This window comes from Ixodes scapularis, unplaced genomic scaffold, assembly GCF_016920785.2.
Source record: "Ixodes scapularis isolate PalLabHiFi unplaced genomic scaffold, ASM1692078v2 PGA_scaffold5__190_contigs__length_132052651, whole genome shotgun sequence".
Lineage (NCBI taxonomy): Eukaryota > Metazoa > Arthropoda > Arachnida > Ixodida > Ixodidae > Ixodes > Ixodes scapularis.
Genome location: NW_024609880.1, coordinates 49,658,359 through 49,676,456, shown reverse-complemented (window position 1 = coordinate 49,676,456; position 18,098 = coordinate 49,658,359). Strand labels below are relative to the sequence as shown.

Genomic DNA, 18,098 nt, shown 5'->3' with positions numbered 1-18,098 from the left:
ATGTTGCTCCATTCGACGTCCCCGCCGCCGACATCGCAGTTTTAGCACCTGCGATGAGCCTAAGTCGTCTCTGCAAGTGTTGAGCAAACAAATGCGTCGTTCGTGTCTGCTATGTTTCTTATTCTACATTATCGCCCTTTAAAAATTCAAGAATATTATATCAACAAACTGTCCTGTTTAGTTTAAAAAGTGTTTTACAAACCTCGTTCACCGACGCCAGAACAAGTGCATAGAAATTGATGCAAAGCAATGAGCTTCTTTTCTGGCTTTCGAAAGTAATTAATTTTTTTTTTAAATATATGACATTAAAATGAGGGCTGTCTGTGGTGCTTTCAGCTTTTGTTGTTCACTGTTAACCATACGCATCTTCAATTATAGGTTGGCGGCGTACACTACTAAAACTGTCATATTTTTGCCTCGCTTAACAGCCTTGGTCTCGTCCGCATGCATTGAGCCGCTTGCGCATCAAGAAAAACGCAGGACGACACTACAACGTGCATACGAAATAAAAATTTAAAAAACTTCAGAAGCAAATTTGGTACGGTTGTGCGAATGAATAGTGGTACAAATCTAATAGCGCGGCGTCATCCCTAGCTTCTGCACTGTTGAAATAATCGGTCGTCTTGGCTTCCCTTACACTCTCAAGGCTATGAATTACGCAGCGCTATTCGATTCGAACAACTATTGGCACGTTTCTAAAATTCGGTACAACTTCGTGAAAGGTTGGGACCCAGTTCAATAGTTGTAAATGGCTTCACGCCGCGCGATAACGTCCGCATGTTTCTTCGCGTTCTCACCGAATGCTTTTGTCAACAGCTGCGTCTCAAGTGAAAAATAAAAATAAAAAAGAAAAATAATGAACCCTGTTCACGTTTGCGTTCACGTCACGCACGAATCGAAGGTTTATCGCTGCATCCGCAGCTGAACGCAGCAACGCGTTGGCATCGCATCTCTCGCACCAAGCGCGGTCACTTGTTAACACGGGGCCTTTGCCGGTCGGGGCACTGGTTTCGTTTTCTCGCCGCTACCAAGATGGCGGTGTGTGTGTAAGCGTTGTGAATAAAATAGGGGGAGGGGGAAAGAGAGGGCCAATAGTGGCCCTCTCTCCCCCCCCCCCCCCCCCCCCCCCCTTTCTCGGCGCGCTATTAGATGGCGCTCGACATCGGCTGTCGTGTTTTGGCTTTTTCGTTAGACCGCGTTTCCCCCTGCGCTATGCCCTCCGCAACGAGGCAGCTGCTACTGCGCCTGCGCGCCAATGGCCTTGACTGTAGAGTTCCGGGGATCGTAGCGGATTGCGGAGAGTATTGCGGGACGGCGAAAACGATCTACGAAAACTCTCTGTTGATACAACTCACGAAAAACAAGCGTCAACATAGTGGAAGTGCTTACATGAGGCTTGAAGCATGACGGCTAGTAAACTCGGAAGGATTAGGGCAGTTTTAAAGTCTCGCAGTACCAGGGGGAAAAGAAAAAAAAAATCGGAAGACACCTAAGCACTTGTTATGAGTTGTGAATGCGTTGTGAATGCCCGACGATGCGTTAGAGGCGGCGCCATGTTCGTCAAGACGAGCAGAAGCAACGGCGACAATGTGGATGTGGCCATGTTGGTCGGCGGCGAGACGAGCAAAAGCCTCCGAGCGCGCACCAACGTGTCCGTTTTAATCGGCGCGGGGCCCGTCGTGGCATAGGGTTGCGGCGGTTAGTTTTATCGGCGCGTTGGCGGCACGGACACGCAGCGCCATCTGGCGGCGATCGTTGAAACTGACGTGAGCGCCAGCCAATGGGACCCTTGGGATCAGGGAAACTAGGGGCCGTTTTCGCGCTTCAAACTGATGACGTCAGCTCGCCCCATGAGACAGTTAATGTCTTCGCATTAAAAAAACGACCACACAAGTAAAGCTGCGACTGACAGCGGTAGCTGCTGTGCTGTGAAAAGGCATGTTAAAGGAGATTTGCTTTCAGCCAGTGTGCTGTACAGTGTTAGCAATGGGTTCTTTGCTTTCGGTGGAATATACTAGCGCCATTAATCCGTCACCGCGCACGTTGCATTCTGAGAACCTGCTTGACAGGAGTGGAGCGCGTATGTGTTTTCCTGACCACTGATTCCCGCAATGCATAACGTGCCATCACGCCGCGATGAGGCGCTTCGAGTTTTGGAATAAGTCTATTGATGTAGGAGACGTGCGAGAGGGGATGTGTACTTTGGGTGAAACGATTGTGGGAGATGTTGCGTGTGTTAAAAAAAAAGGCACAAAGATGTTCGTTTGCATTTTGGTTGAAACACTCTTGCAGAACGGGGAGCGCTCGTGACCGCGCCTGCGGTGGAAGAAGCGAAAGTACTTTAGTGAGCGGTTCTGTATAAGCGTGGAAAGTGCACGACGGAACTTGGGCGGCAGTAGTGGGGAGGCGAGGCAGCGTGTCCGCACACAGCCAGCTCTAGGTGGTGTTGACACAGCGCGCCACGTGGGTATTTCGCAACGGCGGCTGACGGAGAGGGAGGGGGAGAGGAGGAAGAAGGGAGAGCGTCGCCAAAGCAAGAATAGAGGCGCCCTAGAGGCCTAGAGGGGGGAGCGAGAGAGAGCCTTGCCGAGGGACGACGAGGAGAGAGAGTTCAGTGTCTCTGCTGTAGAGTGGTGTTCTGCCTTCGTACATGTGCATATTTCCCCGAAGAGAGGCACTAACAGCTATCGCAGTAAAAAAAAAAAAAAAAAAAAAAATCATAGCAAAAAAATTTTAATTACTGAAGGAAATAAATTGGTGGAACCAAAGAACGCGACCCTGCTGAGTCTCGGGTTGCCAACTATAATTTCTTTTCAGCTCAGTGAAACGAGTTTCGTTCAATCTTTTACGGCAATCGCCAAATGTGTAATCCGAAACTCAAACACATTACGCACTGAAGAGGGCACGAGTAGGGCACGGAGGATGAGACACCAAAAACATTTTTTTTTCTGTTTTTTGTGTTGGTCCGAAACACTTTGAAATACACATAAACAAGTGCAGAGACGTTAGACCGTAAAAGTGAAAAGGTTTTAATCGACGAGAAGATCAAATTCGCCCTTAAGCTTTTTTTTTCTTCTTTTTTTTTTTTTTTTTTTGCTGGACAGTATTTAAGTAAGGAGATGCCCGTAATGCTTCCGCCCTCTCAGAGGAAATTGAAGGATTGACCTTCATCAAGGTGACCCAGATTCAGCAGGGACATGCGACAGCCTGACATGTTCCTGCTTTATCCTTTCCTGGGAGACTTGGGTTACTAAGCTCTCTTCTGTGGACAGTAGAAAGCTTAGTAATTTAAGTCGTCCCTAAACGACTGCCTGTCTCAAACTTTTTACGCTGCAGCAAGAAGCTTCATTCAAAAACAACTCGAGTGCAGGAGGCCGCACCGCTAAGCTGCAGGCAATGCCTCCGATTTGTTTGTTTCTTTACGGTTATGAAAATATATATGCATATGGTAAGAGTAACGTAGCGTTAAACAGACAGAAATAGTGAAGACAGATCAGTGAATTACATTTCTTTTCTTAAAAGGAGGTCTCAGAGAAATTTTATTCTCTCGTATATTGTGAGAAAGTAAGGCCACGAAAATCAACTTAAAAGTCAGACTAACATATTTCTCATGAGGATTAAAATCGTTTCCGCTTTCCCACCACATTCTTAAGAACGAGTAGAATGATGTTCATTCCGGAGATACTTCGGAGGTAGCTTAGCACAGCAGCCTTGGACATGGTCTGTTCACCGGAGGCAATAAAACAAAATACGAAACCACCCGTTTCACTCTATTTTAACTACTAGTCAAGTTCCAAATAAAAAAAAAAAGGAATTAGAAAGACTTGTTTGTACTAATGCATCGTATGTTTTTATTAGAAGCATGGTGAAACGAAGAAGCCAAACTCATTTCTAGGAATCTATGCAGGCTCTGCTGCAGCTGTGCATGGGCGCCGCCATAATCGACTTTCGATTTTTGCTTCCACCTATTAGGCTCACTTCACTCCATCATGAACACAGCAGGGCAGGTCATCGCCATCTTAGATTTTACCGCGTCCTTCTGCCCAGCATTGGCCTCCGTGGAAATTCGTCAACGCCTTCTCTCAACGCTCGCTTCGCTGGCTTGGTGTCTGTATAAGAGAAGAGAAGGTCAGCAATGGCGGCTGTAATTTTTCGCGTGTGCATAACGCCCATGCGCCCAATGAAGACATAGATCGCGAGATCTGTACTGTCTGTGTACTCTTCGCACACTCTCGGAAAACTGGAGCGCTTTACTTGCCCGCAAAGGTTTTTTTGTTTCCCGACCTTTTTTCGAAAGTCCGCGCCACAACGTCTGTCCGCCATTGCTCAATCCCATATCTAAACGTATTTTTAGCCACGTCAGTCTTCGAGCTTCCTCAGTGGATTGCAGCGACTGGCTCTCCCAAGTGCTTTACGCTTCAAATTTCCCAGAGTGCGCGCCATTTGTGTCTTTATTATTTTTTTTTAAGGCAAAAGCTTTATATGTTACATTACAGGAAACGGCGACGTCGGCGTTGTGCCTGAAAGCTGGTCATTAAAATACGGCATCAAGCGCGGGCCGTTCAAGGTCAAAGCGGACGCGCCTCAGAAATAAAACACAAAGAAAAGCACAGCAACGCAGATGCTTCGTCACGGAGGCCACGAAGCCGGCGGGGGCACCGCGCCTGCGGGAGCGTCATGTCACCGGCGGAGCGCCGTGTGCAAAAGGAAGACGCGGCGCGCTGCCTCCGGCGCGTCAGCAGCAGTTCGGACTTCATCCGTGCTCGCGGTGTGCTTCGTGCGATGGATTGAGTGTGAGGCGACCGTGTCTACATCTGCGGCCTCGACACCGACAGCAGCGTCTATATCTACGGCGGCTTCCGCAGGTAAACGTGACCCTCCATGCAAATACGCCGCAGTCGAGGAAGCAGGCCAGCGAACACGCAAACACACACACCGAATACAATACCGGCAGGAACAAATTTAACACGTGTAGAAATATTACTCGAAAACATTTCACCCGCGGGACTATAATGCTTTCGCATTTCTACACGTAAGCAGTTTTAAGTGTCTTCAGCGTTTCGGTGTTTTCTTCTCTTCACGGCGTAAAGTATTCCACCGCATCAACACACGTCCTTTCAATAAAAGGAAAACAAAAATGCTTCGCGCTATTCACCTATGTGTGGAGAATCCGTCGCCGTTGAGTTACAGGAGTAATCGGCTTCAACGGAAGCACTATCCGGATGCGTGCTAAAGGTAGAGGGAAAAAGATGTACCCCTTGCGGAAGAAACAAACTAAAACACCCAATCAAGCTTCTTTTTTTTTGTCTGCGTTTTTTTACAAAAAAAAAGCCTTATGAACTTTCAATTTGTCGAATATGTGGAAGCATGGAGCCTCAACTTGGGCGTTCCATTCCAAGTTTAAACCACAGCTATCTCTAAAACTGGCAGGTGCTCCAAAGAAGCACGAAGGACTGTTTCGGCTCATGCAAGTTAAAAAAAAAGGCATGCTTTATTTTGAAATGTTGAATGTTGGCTCTCATCTGCATGCTAATGTACGACATAAATATTTTTTCTTGTATTCCGTCCCCCCTCCTCCCTCCTCTCTCCCTCCCACCGTAATGTAATGTCCCTGCCAGAGCTCTTAAGTGAAAATAAATGAATAAATAATTATTACATTCTTCTTTCCTGGTGCAAGAGGCAGGGACCCTGATAACGTAACGGTCCGACTAATCATCGATTGGCTCCCGATACCTCGTCCAGTCGGCATCTTCCCACTTGGGTTAAGAATGCGGAGATGCCCGCCTGATTGAATTCCGCGTCTCCCCAGGAGGACAGAGGCGCCGCGGCACCGGCGTGTTCCTTTGTCACGTGACGAAATGAAATCTGGGCCCGGAGACAGCCGACGTTATCCTGACAGCTCGAAGCCAGGGAAGGGGGGGGAGGCAAAGGCGGGAGCAGAACGCGGCAAATCCTGGGCGCTGATATGGGGGGTACCGAGAGAAAGACCCAGAAAGAGAGCGACGCGACAGAAGAACAGAGAAAGAAAGCAGACGAAAAGTTAAGAGTGTTCGTTTTGCAGCGACGAATTGCTCGAGCACGTGTCGACTTCATTTATTTTTATACAGTGCGCAATTTCCGGTGTTTTCCTGCAAAATAAGCTAGAAAAGAAGAAGGTACAGACGCTACGGGTGATGTTTTGCTGTTCCTTTGCGCATTTATATCAAGGCGTCGCCAGCGCTACGGCCAGGGACCGCCAACTGGGACGGCCGATGCCCGCGCGTATGCCTCGACGTTCCCAAGCGGCCCCAATACATGGGACCTTCCTCAAGATTATTATATTAACTCTATGCTCTAAGCCTCTCCTTGACCCCTCCTGCTCACCCGTTATATATATATATATATATATATATATAAAAGAAACAGTTTAAATAAGTTAACGCTGATGACCACTGCGGTCTCATTTAAAGCGTGACAGCCACCACGTGGACGCTCAACAAGTGACACAGGTAAGCCTTGACTACTGCATATCACGTTCTATACAGTGTAATGCAAAACAACAAATTTGCGACTCAACTTAATGTCCTGCTGATTATGTAAATACTAAAAACCTTAAGATTATCGACGAAGTTTGTCTTTGGAAGCAAAAAATAGCTATGTTGCACAGATGCAACAACGTGCACGACGGTGTTTTTTCTTCGTAGAGCAGACACAATGGACCCCAAACGGTTTTACAGCCGTGGAATTCCTTCCGACAGTGAGGACAGCGAGCTCTCCGGCAGTGACGATGACTCTGATTGTAAGTTAATGTTTTTTTCTGGAAATCCAACTTTTTTTCACGTAGAGAATAAAATTAGAAGCAGTGTAGGCTTTATTGACAGAGATTTTCGGAAGAGACCATCCTTCGTCAGGTGTAACTACACACAATTGCAAAGTTGTAGGGTTGTTTTCACGCTTTCAAAGAGCACACTTAGAACCGCCAGGGAAGATAGTCCCCTATACAATGTAGAATTTCTCTCCAAATTATTTATTTTACTGCTCATTGTATGAGTTGTACGAGACGCTGTTATTTTTTGTACCCCAGATGTCCAACCCCCTGCAAAATGTAGTGCCAGTTCAAGCGAGGCGAGTACAAGCTCTGACGAAGAGGAAGCTCCCGCAAGCCAACCAGCTGATCAGTCATCAACTCAATCTAAGAGAAGAATTATCTGGAAGAATGCAAGCCTGATGCGGGATCCTGAAACAGTGAAGTTCACTGGACAAAATGAGCTTCCGCAGGAAGTTTCAGAGTTGGAAACACCTTTCCAATACTTCAAGTTCATCTTTCCAGGCGCTCTTATTTCGCTTATTGCAAATGAGAGCAATTTGTACTCAGTCCAGAAGGATGCCAGTAAGCCCCTCTGCACCAGTGCCGAGGAGATTGAAGTTTTTCTAGGCACCTGCATGTGGATGTCTATAATTCAGCTGAAGAACACTAGGTGGTACTGGAGTGAAGCTACCAGAGTAAGCCAAGTAGCTGACCACCTCACGGTGACACGCTTCGAACAGTTGAAGCACAACCTTCACTTTGTGGGCAACAGCTCTCTCGGCCCAAGAGATGATCCTGATAGAGACCGGCTTGCAAAGATACGACCGCTCGTCGATGCTGTAAATGAACAGTTGTCGCTGATACCGCTTGAAGAGCACTTGTCTGTGGATGAACAGATTATACCTTTCAAAGGCGCAAGTGCACTGAAACAGTACTGTCCCCAGAAACCAAAAAAATGGGGGTACAAAGTATTTGTTCTCTCAGGAGTAAGTGGCTTCTCGTACAAGCTAGAACTGTACACGGGACAAGAAAACTCTGCCCCAAGACGTGCAGGAGAGCCTGACTGTGGAGCAAGCGGGAACATTGTTGTTCGATTGTGCAGGTTAATCCCAAGAGGAGTCCACCACAAAGTGTATTTCGATAACTACTTCAACTGTCCAACCCTTCAGGTGTACCTGGAAAAAGAAACCGTGCACTGCATTGGTACAGTCCGGATCAACCGAGTAACGGGTGTCAGCATGCCATCTGACAAGGAAATGAAACAGAAAGGAAGGGGAAGCTTTGAAGAGAAGGTAGCGACCCTGGATGGCATTCAGCTGTCGTGTACAAGGTGGCAAGACAACAGAGCCGTCACCTTGCTGTCCATTTTTGTTGGGGCAGAGCCTGTCCTAACTGCGCCAAGGTGGAGCCAAAAAGAAAAGGAGAGGCGCGACATACCGTGTCCGTCGGTGATAGGCGCTTATAACAAGCACATGGGAGGAGTGGATCTCTTAGACTCTCTGATCTCCCTCTACCGCGCCCATCTCCGATCGAAGAAATGGTACTTTCGTATTTTTCTTCATATTCTCGACTTGACGGCTGTAAATGCCTGGCTGCTGTACAGGAGGAATGCCGAGACTACTTCCGATCAACCAACACGAAAGCTCATGCCATTAGCAGAGTTCAAGGTGGACCTCGCCACGTCACTCTGCAAAGCAGGAAAAAATCAACTGAAGAAAAGGGGAAGGCCCAGCAATGAGTCCGTGGAGCAAGGCATCCAGCTGAAGAAGACAAGAGGTCCTTCAGCACCGTGTCCACCTCAAGATGTCAGGATTGATCAGGTATTATCACTGGCGAATTAATCTGTGTTACAAACCTCACTGTTCATACTTCTATGCTCAGGTTGGCCACTGGGTGCTTTGGAGTCAGAAGCGACAGCGTTGCAAGTTTCCTGGATGCAAGGGCATTTGTATGAGCTACTGCTCTAAGTGTGGCACTCACCTGTGCTCAACAAGCAAGAATAACTGCTTTCTTTTGTATCACACAAGCAAATGAGGCCACATCTCTCACTGATGTCTGTAAATACAAGTTTGGCTCTGGTTCACAAATTTTTAGCATTCGGCTATAAATATTTCGTTATTTCCATCTTGTTGCAAATATGCAACATACCTATCTTTTTTCGATATAAATTTTTTCGAAACTTTGAAATTTATTTTAGTGATAGTATTGTGATAACTGTGGTATTCTACTTCTGCTGGAATAAAATTGTGAAAAAATAAAAAGTTGTGCAGTAAAGGGTTAAATAGCATATTTTGATAATTAGCCGACTGTTCGCTACGATTAGCACCTTTTCGTGGGCGTTCATAAAGTTCGTACTATCGGGACAAAAGTTTTGAAAAAAAAAAATAAACGGAACAAGAAACAACTTGAGCGCGCGTCCCTCTAGTTTCTGCACAGTATAAACATCGCAAGCTATAGTAGCTCGGAACGCCGCTAGGATGTCGAAACAAAAATGGCACCGCTCGTCGGTACCAAGCACATGCAGTGATCCGTTTATTTTTTTTTATTATTATTTGAAGGGAAGTAATGCCAAGGATATTCTTTCAAACTGGGAGCGTTGTTCGGGGACAACGCCCCAGTTTATGACACGTTGGTTAAATGGCGCAGCCAAATAAGAGGAAAGCATTTCAAGGACGGCAACCAAGTGATTGCTGAAGTGGAGCGATTCCTGAACACTCAAAACCAGGAGTTCTATAACAATGGCTTCCGGCATGTGGTGCATCACTGGAAAGAGTGGGTAACTATTGGTGGCGAACAAGTAGAAAAAGTCTAAACTCCTAATCGAGTTTGATCGCTGAATATCTATTCCTTCGTGACAATAATACGAACTTTATGAACGCTCCTCGTACTATGTCCCCCGGGCCGTATAACTCACATACCCAAGCCTAATTAGTGTAGCTATCACGGTTTTTTTAATATGAAAGCATTAACTGTCTCATAGAGCAAGCTGACGTCATAAGTCTGGAGCGCGAAAATGGCTCCTAGTTTCCGCCGCGATCCCAATAGGAGCGATTCGCCTTCGGTTCCATAGGCTGGCGCGCGTCGATGGGGCTCCCATTGGCCACTGTGCCATGGCCTCCGAGATTACGAATCGCATGCGCGCTAGTACGCAGCAGACGACAAAGGGAGCGGACGAGCGGCTTGCATGCTTTCGCATTCACAGCTCATAAGAAAAGCTTAGGTGTACCTCGAGCTTTCTTTTTTTTTAACCCATATGTTAAGCTTAAAAACAAACACCTTGTATATGCCTTGAAACACGAAAGAAACACATTGTTCTGTGTTCATGTTTGTATATACCTGTTCCCACCATAAAAAAAAGAGCAAGTTGAGCTAGTTTTTAGAAAATTTGGGCTGTCAGATAAAAAATAACTATGATTTTTATTTCGCTTTTGACACACATACGTTTCGTTAAAATAACGAACATCTAATCTTAAACGCACATTCAAGCATTTTAGTTCACCCCGCAGAGGGGGAAGTTAATAACAATCACCGAGGAGTCGGCTGTTGTTGTCTTTTACCGCGACTGTTTAGGTTAAAACGAATACAGGTGCTAACATTCAACATCATTACCTAAAAAGCCACTATCAGACTAGACGTTAGATGTTTAGACAGTGTGGCCTTTCTCTGCCAGAATATGACAACACTCTTGCGCGCTGCAGACGAGCAATTTAGCCAGTGCAGTCCGCCCGCTATATTAAGACACGACCACATCCCGGGGCGTACGATGCTCATCCTAATCGAAATGGCCAGGGGCTGGGATTGAGCCCAGGATCCCTGGGTTCTGTAGGGCGAGGTATAGCTGCACCTGCTCCGAGCCGACGCCACCGACCTCGTGTACGAATCCCGACTTAATTATATGGTTCAGTTTACCCCCTCAGCTGTATCATCTTCTAAAAAACAACAAAAAAAAACGTGTTTTATGCGACGATTTGGGGGTTTTAGTTGAGAGTCCTCCAAACTTACTTGTCCTGCGGTTATCGGGGGAGGGGAGAAAAGGAGGGGGGGGGGGGGGGGGGGGGGGGAGTCTTTCTGCTGTCGTTTCCAACTGCCAATCGGCCATTAAGAATTCCAGAATCGGTGCGTTGATATACATATATTTCAAGGTTGGTCGAAAACGCAGCGTCGCATGTCTAATTTTCACTTTATTTTTAAAGGCTGCTTTGAAGATCTCGTACACACGTCAAGCGGAGGCCGCCTCAAACACTGTTTGGAAGAAAGACGGGTGAGACGAACTTTTGCAAACAGTGAAGTACGCCTTGTTTAAGAAGATCTCTACGTGATCACCGAGAGAGTGGTGGACGCTCGCGATCACGGCACGCGAGCGCGATCGTGTAAGCTGAAAACTTTTCGTTTTGAGTTCAATTCTGAATTTTGAAAAAAAAAAAGACCCGTTTGTTCCACGCGGACGTGATTCGAACCCCCCCCCCCCCCCCCCCCCTAAAAAAAATAAAAAAATAATAATAAAAAAAAAAACAAGAAAAAACGAAGACATACAAAGAATTCCACCCGCTAACTTCAAGAACAGCGGCTCGAAATCGGTGCAGTTGAACTTGAGTTTCATATATATTTGCTGACCCAAGCGCTCCCGAACACAAACTGTTGCCCGTCAACTCATCAAGAAAAATTTTAAAATAAATACAAACTTCTTTTTGAAAAAGACAAAAACAACAATGGAGTCGTTAACTGTAAAACGCGGTGAAATTGATCGAAAAAGAAACAAACAAGATTTTACTCCTAGATCAAACGAGACAACGCCGATTTTCGGGAGCAGGAAATTTTTTTCCTTTCTCTCTTTTTCCATAAAGAAACGAACTTTGCGCGGGGCATTCGTTGTCAATAAAACATGAACGACAAAGTATTATATATATAAAGCGCAGAAACGCGCTTTGGAAGTACGAGTTTTGGTCCTATCACAAAAGGGTGGACCTTCCTTTTTTTGGAGAACGTTGAAATGTTTCGAAGAAGCACAAAGAAACAATGAAAGCAGTAAAATGACAAGCAAGAAAAAAGAAAACAACATTTTTTAGCAGCCTTTGAAACCCGGGTCTTCTCCTGCGCCGAAGCCTATCTCACGTTTCTCACGTGCGAACGGGCTTTTAGGCCCAATCGCCTTTCCGTTGGAAGCGGCAGCCTTTTGTTAAATATCTTTCTTTTCTTTTTTCATTTTCTGGCGTATATTTAAGGATGCTCCAGAGTGCAACCCTTGCTGTTTCCCCAAAGGAGTATACAAAAAAAAGCACTAAAAAGATCATTTTCTTTTATAAAAGAGAGCTCATGTTTAATGCAGTCGTTGGAAACTTTCTCCCAGACACCAGACGAAACATTCCATATGTACCACCTTTTTCTGTCTTTCCGCCGCGACAAAGTGGTAAAATTGACGTTACGTTTACCATTCTCCTAGTAAATACTTTGGCTGTACGCCGTTTCGCCTTATAGAATGAACCACTGCAGACGCTACGCGCCTTTCCAGCCAATCCAACACTGCGAACGGGTCACGTGACCATGCCCCCCCCCCCCCCCCCCCCGCGCGTCCCAGAGCATCTCCCGGAGGTCACGTTACCCTCACGCGTCATTGGATGGCCTTAGATAGTTCGTAGCGAGCTCCAAGATCCGTCATAAGAAATAACGAACCACGAAAAGGCTATAAAAAAGAAGAATGCGCGGGCTGTTTCCTGTGTAAAGAGCCGAGAGTTTAATATAGATCTTGCGACTTCGCCGAGCAAACAGTTGGTCGTAAATCGGGTCTCTTTCAAGTCAATAGTTGCGCCGCGGGCTTCGAGAGTCCGCTTTTATCATGTCTGTCTCACGAACCACGGCGTGTAACTTGAATCGATGTGACTGATATAAAACACGGTGGAAATGCGAACGACTATATGCCAATGAACGTCCCTATATTGACCGAGCTCGTGCTGGAGGAAGTATTGGTCAGTGGTTGCCCAACCGCTGACCGGTTGCCGTGGGCCCGTGCGTAGATCTTTCTGAAACCCAGCAAAGACCCGAGCTTTCGTAAGAATTGCGTGAGCAAGCACTTTTTAGGGGCGAAGCTCCTTAGGGTCTAGCCTTGTCCATCCGGCGTCCGTGCTCACATCGATCTTTCTGGTGCTCGTGCTCGTGAGCTCACGTGCTCACGTGCTCACGTGCTCGTGTAGGGCAAAAAAAAAATGACGAAAAAAAAAACATTTGCGCAGTCGACAGGATTTGAACCTGTGCGGAGAAACCCCAACGGATTTCTAGTCCATTGCCTTTACCACTCGGCCACGACTGCGGGACGAGTAGGGGGCTCTGAGATGTAGTAGTAACTCAAGAGCTGGGGATGTCATGAATGAAACGTTGCATGTAGCCGCTCAACGTCTATACAGGAGAGGGCGCTGCGGTCAAATGCTTATATAATCGCGTTAAACTTTGCATGCATTGGCTCAACGTTTATAGACGAGAGGGCGCTGCGGTCAAATGCACAAATGCCTATATACCCACGTTTCATACCACACATTCTCTTTCTGATATGGATGAAAACGAACGAAAGGCTCGGCATGCCGTGGCTCAGCGTCTACGCAGACGACAAGCACCACCAGAGCTTCGCCCCAATCAACATCATTCCCCACGTGGAGATGCGGTCATTTTTTTTATTCGTTGGCATTAGAACGTTCGTTTTGACGAAACCCCGGCGGTGTCTCTCGATTGTCGGCGCCGGGGAGAGAGGGAGAAGGAGGGGGAGAGGGTGACGCGTACGGCGCTCCCATTGGTCCGAAGCACTGATGTCAACATGCGTCAAACTTTCCCCCTTTCCCCGGAGCTGACAAACTGACAGACACCGTCGGGTTGTTGTCGAAACGAGTCCTTTCATCTTTAGCAGTCACGCGCAAAGCTGGCCCGGGGCAAGAGAGGAGGAGGTGCCGCGCAACACCTCCTAGATAACAAGGCGCTAGTGCTGAATGAGATTGCGTCACCAGAGAAGGTCAACGCTGGACACAGATTGGAAACGAGTGCTGCGTCAGCGCTCGGCTTCGAGTCAAGTTTGAGCCAAACGTTGACGCGACCATCGTGTCAAATCTGTGCCCAGCGTTGGCCTCTCTGATGACGCCACCTCATTCAGTAGTGCGGCTTTGTCAACTAAGAGGTTGCGGGGTCTCGTCAGCCTTCATCTGTTCAACAACCGGACACCGGCGCCTCTGTGGAGTAGACGGCGCTTTTGGTGCCGTCTTCGCCACAGAAGACATTGACGGCGGCGGCGGTGGACATCCTCGGACCCCCCTCCCTGGGAGCGTCGGCGCTCGAGTATCTGCACGTGCTGCTGGGGAGCCGGACGTGTAGCTCCAGCGCGAGTCCTTTCACGATGGGAGACAAGAGGCTCCCGCCTGTCTGGTGGGCGACCGCGGAAACAACGAGGGAGCTGGGACGACGGACGACGGTAGATTGGAAGAGGGATTCTTGTGCGGGAGTCGGCTCACGACGGACGTCCCGGTGATTCCGGACTTTGACCCCGGATCGAACCCGTGACGTCGACGTTCCCAGGATGCAGACTAGCACCGCACGGACGATCGGCATGCATCAAACAGTGGCTGTGCACACCTCACAGGCTTCCTCGATTAACTTAACCGATCCCGAAGCCCCCCCCCCAGCAGATTGTAAGTGGAATAAACGCTTTCTGCCGAGATGCTTTGCTGTGTCACGTTCATCTGGAAACAGGGGCTCGGGGAATCGGACTAGAACTCTACAAGGCGTTGCGGCGCGGTGGAATGGGGGGTGCTCAGTTGCACCTCTGCCGTCGCCGGTTGTTCTTCGCTCTGGGTTTCGTGGGGTGTCATATGTGTGTGTAGTTAAAACGATGGATGCGGTTCCCTCCACGAGTGATATGGATCCGGTTCCTTCCAGGAGTAATTTGGATGCGGTTTCTTCCAGGTGTGGTATGGATGTGGTTTTTTCACGAGTGATATGAATGACCACACTCAAGAGCGTCGACGTACTCTGACAGGCAGGGTACAGAAAAGGGGTAAAGAAAATTACAGGAAGGTCCATTGGTGGATTTTTAGGAAATTCGTTATAGTGACCCTTGGGAAGCGTCACATACGTGCCCCTTTGGGAAACGCTAACACTGAACCCGTAACAAAGTTAAAAAGGGGCAGCAAAAGACAAAGCCAAAAGAGAAAAGTTAAGGGATTAGGGTTAGCGTTTCCCCAAGGGGGACGTGTTTGGCGTTTCCAAAGGGTCTTGATAACGCCTGCCCAATGAATATTCCTGTTACATTTTTTCTCTTGAACTTTTGTTTCGGGGAAGAATCTCTCGTTTGGTCCCGGTATTAGACAGTTTTAGTATAGCGTTGCTGGCTCTTACGTACGCAATACGCAATAGTATAGCGTACGCTAAAAATGACCTGCTCGGGCCGAATTTAGTTGTGCGTTACGTTTTCGAGTGAACACCGCGCATGATCTTGGTTAGATTTGCTACAGTTGCAGAATTCTGCGTGCTTATAGCGCAACCATGCTCCTGGAAAGAAATATTGAAAATGAAAACGTGTCCAATGATTTTATTTCAAATTAAACCAAGCCGCAGCTGCCTCGTCAAGCGCGCTTTTCTGCGGGGTACAGAGGCTACGAGTAAGGGCCGGTTCAGACACTTGCGTTTGAGTGCGTTTGACTGCGTTGCGTCGAGAACCGAAAGCGAGTCATCGGCACATCTGTGCTTCGTGTGAAGCGTGCAATCCAATTCAAAGAATCATCTTAGCACGCGATATAAGTAGCAGGGATGTCCTGGTTTCTCGCTGCCGCAACGCAGTCAAACGCAGTCAAACGGAACTGTCTGAACCAGGCTTACGAGTGCGTAGCCAAATTCGATCACGGAGCCTCCGTCAATCTTCCCTTTGAAACGGCACCTTTTATCAATGCTATCGCGGAATGAAATTCATGACCTACTGATGTCCAGTACATAGCGAGAACTTCGGCGATTTCTTTTAGAGTCGCTCGTCCGTCGGCGATGAACTGTGCGAATAGGCTTAGCGTTGAGCAGATCGCAGCGTTCACGCACATTCCAAGCGGCGAACATTTTCACTGTGCACTCCTTCAGCTGCACGGCGATCTGATTCGACCGCCGTAGGTCCCGGAAAGAATTGCCGAGCTGAACACCACGCAATTTCACGTAACACAGAACTTCGAAAACACCACGTCGCCTTTGCTGCGCCAGTCGAGGCAACCGCCATTTTGAAACTGGCGCTCTCGTTGGGTCCGAGATCTCTCGAGAACGTCCCGCAGAGCCCGCTAGCCCGCCACGCAAAATCCCCAGCGTTGCGTGCGTACGCAATACGCTAGCTCTTCTATTGCGTTCTGCGCACGCGCACTCCCGACCCGCAATTTTATTGCGTACGCAACGCTTTAGCGTACGATCTACTAAAACTGTCTATTGTCTTCTTACACCAAGCGTTGTTACGGTCGCCTACCGACGTATCACAGGCGGGCGTCTTAGGTTCAGTGTTTATGCTCCTGATCTCGTTAAACCGCGCGGTCCAAGCTGCTCGTACATCCTATAAAAGGCACGGTCTTCGCGGCAGACGTGATGACCGACATATTATATATATAAATATGATTCGCAAATGCCTGCAGATAGTGTTTGTATGGCCAATTTAATCGTCATACAAGGAAGAAACGTGCCTCAGACAGTGACTGTAGACTGTCTTTTGTATGAAGTATTTCACAGAGTGACGGCGGTTTTTAAAGTTTTGAAAATTTTAGCCACCGCAGTGATTGATCACAAACCCGAACTCGAATATCTGCCTAGATATTGTCACGTTGAATAACGATAAACAACCTTTAATTTTTTTTTCTTTTTGGAAAGTAGAAAGAAGCTTAAAAAACGTTCAAAACTTGAACGACGTTTGCTTTGTAATACGACTTTTGCCGTTCTTGCCCACTAATGTCTCAACTTGAGTGGCTGTGGGGTGATAATCAGATGCTCGGGATTCGCCACGGACCGCGCTTCTTAGGTTGTCATTGACGATATGATGCGTGAATCTACCCGAGCCAACACCACCTAGATAAGCAGAACGCCTCCGCACCGTCATCCCAGTCGGATCGATCGAGGCCTGAGACTGGGCACGAGTGCTGCGTCAGTGTTCGGCCGGGGCTCGTGTTCAATCAGCGCGTCGAAGGTCGGACTCGGGACCAATAGCTGAGTTAGCGCGAGCCGACAGTAATGACGTTTCATGAATGGAGAAGAGGCCGTGCGGAGGCTTTGATGATAGCTGGTGTTGCCCGAGCCCGATTCGAAAGACAATGCTGCGCCCTGTATCCACTTAGAGAGCTGCATTCGACCCATTTATAGGCGTCGTGTTCGAGGCCGGTTCACGCAGTACCGTTTCGTTACGCTGCGCGAAAGCTTACGTCCAGAGTCGTCGAGACATCTGTGCTTCGTACGAAACGCGACAACCAGTCCAAGGAGTAGCTAGACTTGCACGCGACATTTGATACACTGACGTTGCGGTGACTTATACGCAGACTTGGATGTATACAGTTCAACTACCCTACTCAAACTACTGTAGTTTAACTACTTTTCCGAGTAACTTGGTAACTTTCAATTACAACTTTATTTGGGTAATTAGTAGTTTAATTTAACTACATTTTTCATATAACTTCTACTCAAATTGCTAATTACTTTCGAAATCTAGAACTAATTTTTCTCATCACAGAAGTTGGAGCGCAAAAATAAATAACACGCCGGCAGATGAAGTGGCATTCCCGAACTAGGGACGCCCTCACATTCCGTTCCCACGCACTTATGATCGGCAGCCGTAGAAACTGCATCACAGGAGTCCTTGAGCCAAGGTGGCGACGAGAAGCCAAAACATAGCATTGTCGGGCACGAACGCCCGAAGAAATGCGTAACAAGCCTTGGTCGGGTATTGACCCAATCCGGTAATGCACGCAGGCGGCGCGCCTCCAGCTGCAACCGTGAAAGACGGGGACACTCCGAGCGTTGTTGTTGTGTTCATGTTGTCTGCCTTTAGTGAGTTCTGCCTCAAGCGGTCTGGGGGTTTAACGGGAGACGCCACTGGAAGGACCTCGCAGCTGGGCGCTTGCTCCCATGGTCGCCTCGTCGTCAGCGCATACTCCCTTGCCAAAGCGGGACTCCCCCGCGCACAAACGCAGACGCGGATAATCCGTTCATGGGAGCATGTTTCCGATTCCAGCTGCAACTGTACGAGCGACAATGCTTGTTCACGTAATCCTTCGCGTCCTTCCGTCCTTTCACGCCAGGGAGACCTCCTCTGTGTTGAAAACTATTT

General features: G+C 47.8%; 2 protein-coding genes across 2 annotated transcripts in view; one reads left to right on the top strand and one right to left on the bottom strand.

The window, feature by feature from the left end:
• Window positions 1-18,098, bottom strand: part of LOC8038308 (phosrestin-2) — a 475,145-nt gene that overhangs the window by 388,512 nt on the left and 68,535 nt on the right. The gene's annotated exons all lie outside the window — the stretch shown is intronic.
• On the top strand, window positions 8,164-9,045 carry LOC121045604 (piggyBac transposable element-derived protein 3-like). The gene is made up of 2 exons (XM_040498570.2): window positions 8,164-8,607; window positions 8,669-9,045. Exons 1-2 carry the CDS (start codon window positions 8,260-8,262, stop codon window positions 8,819-8,821), a joined length of 501 nt encoding a protein of 166 aa, XP_040354504.1. The 5' UTR covers window positions 8,164-8,259; the 3' UTR covers window positions 8,822-9,045.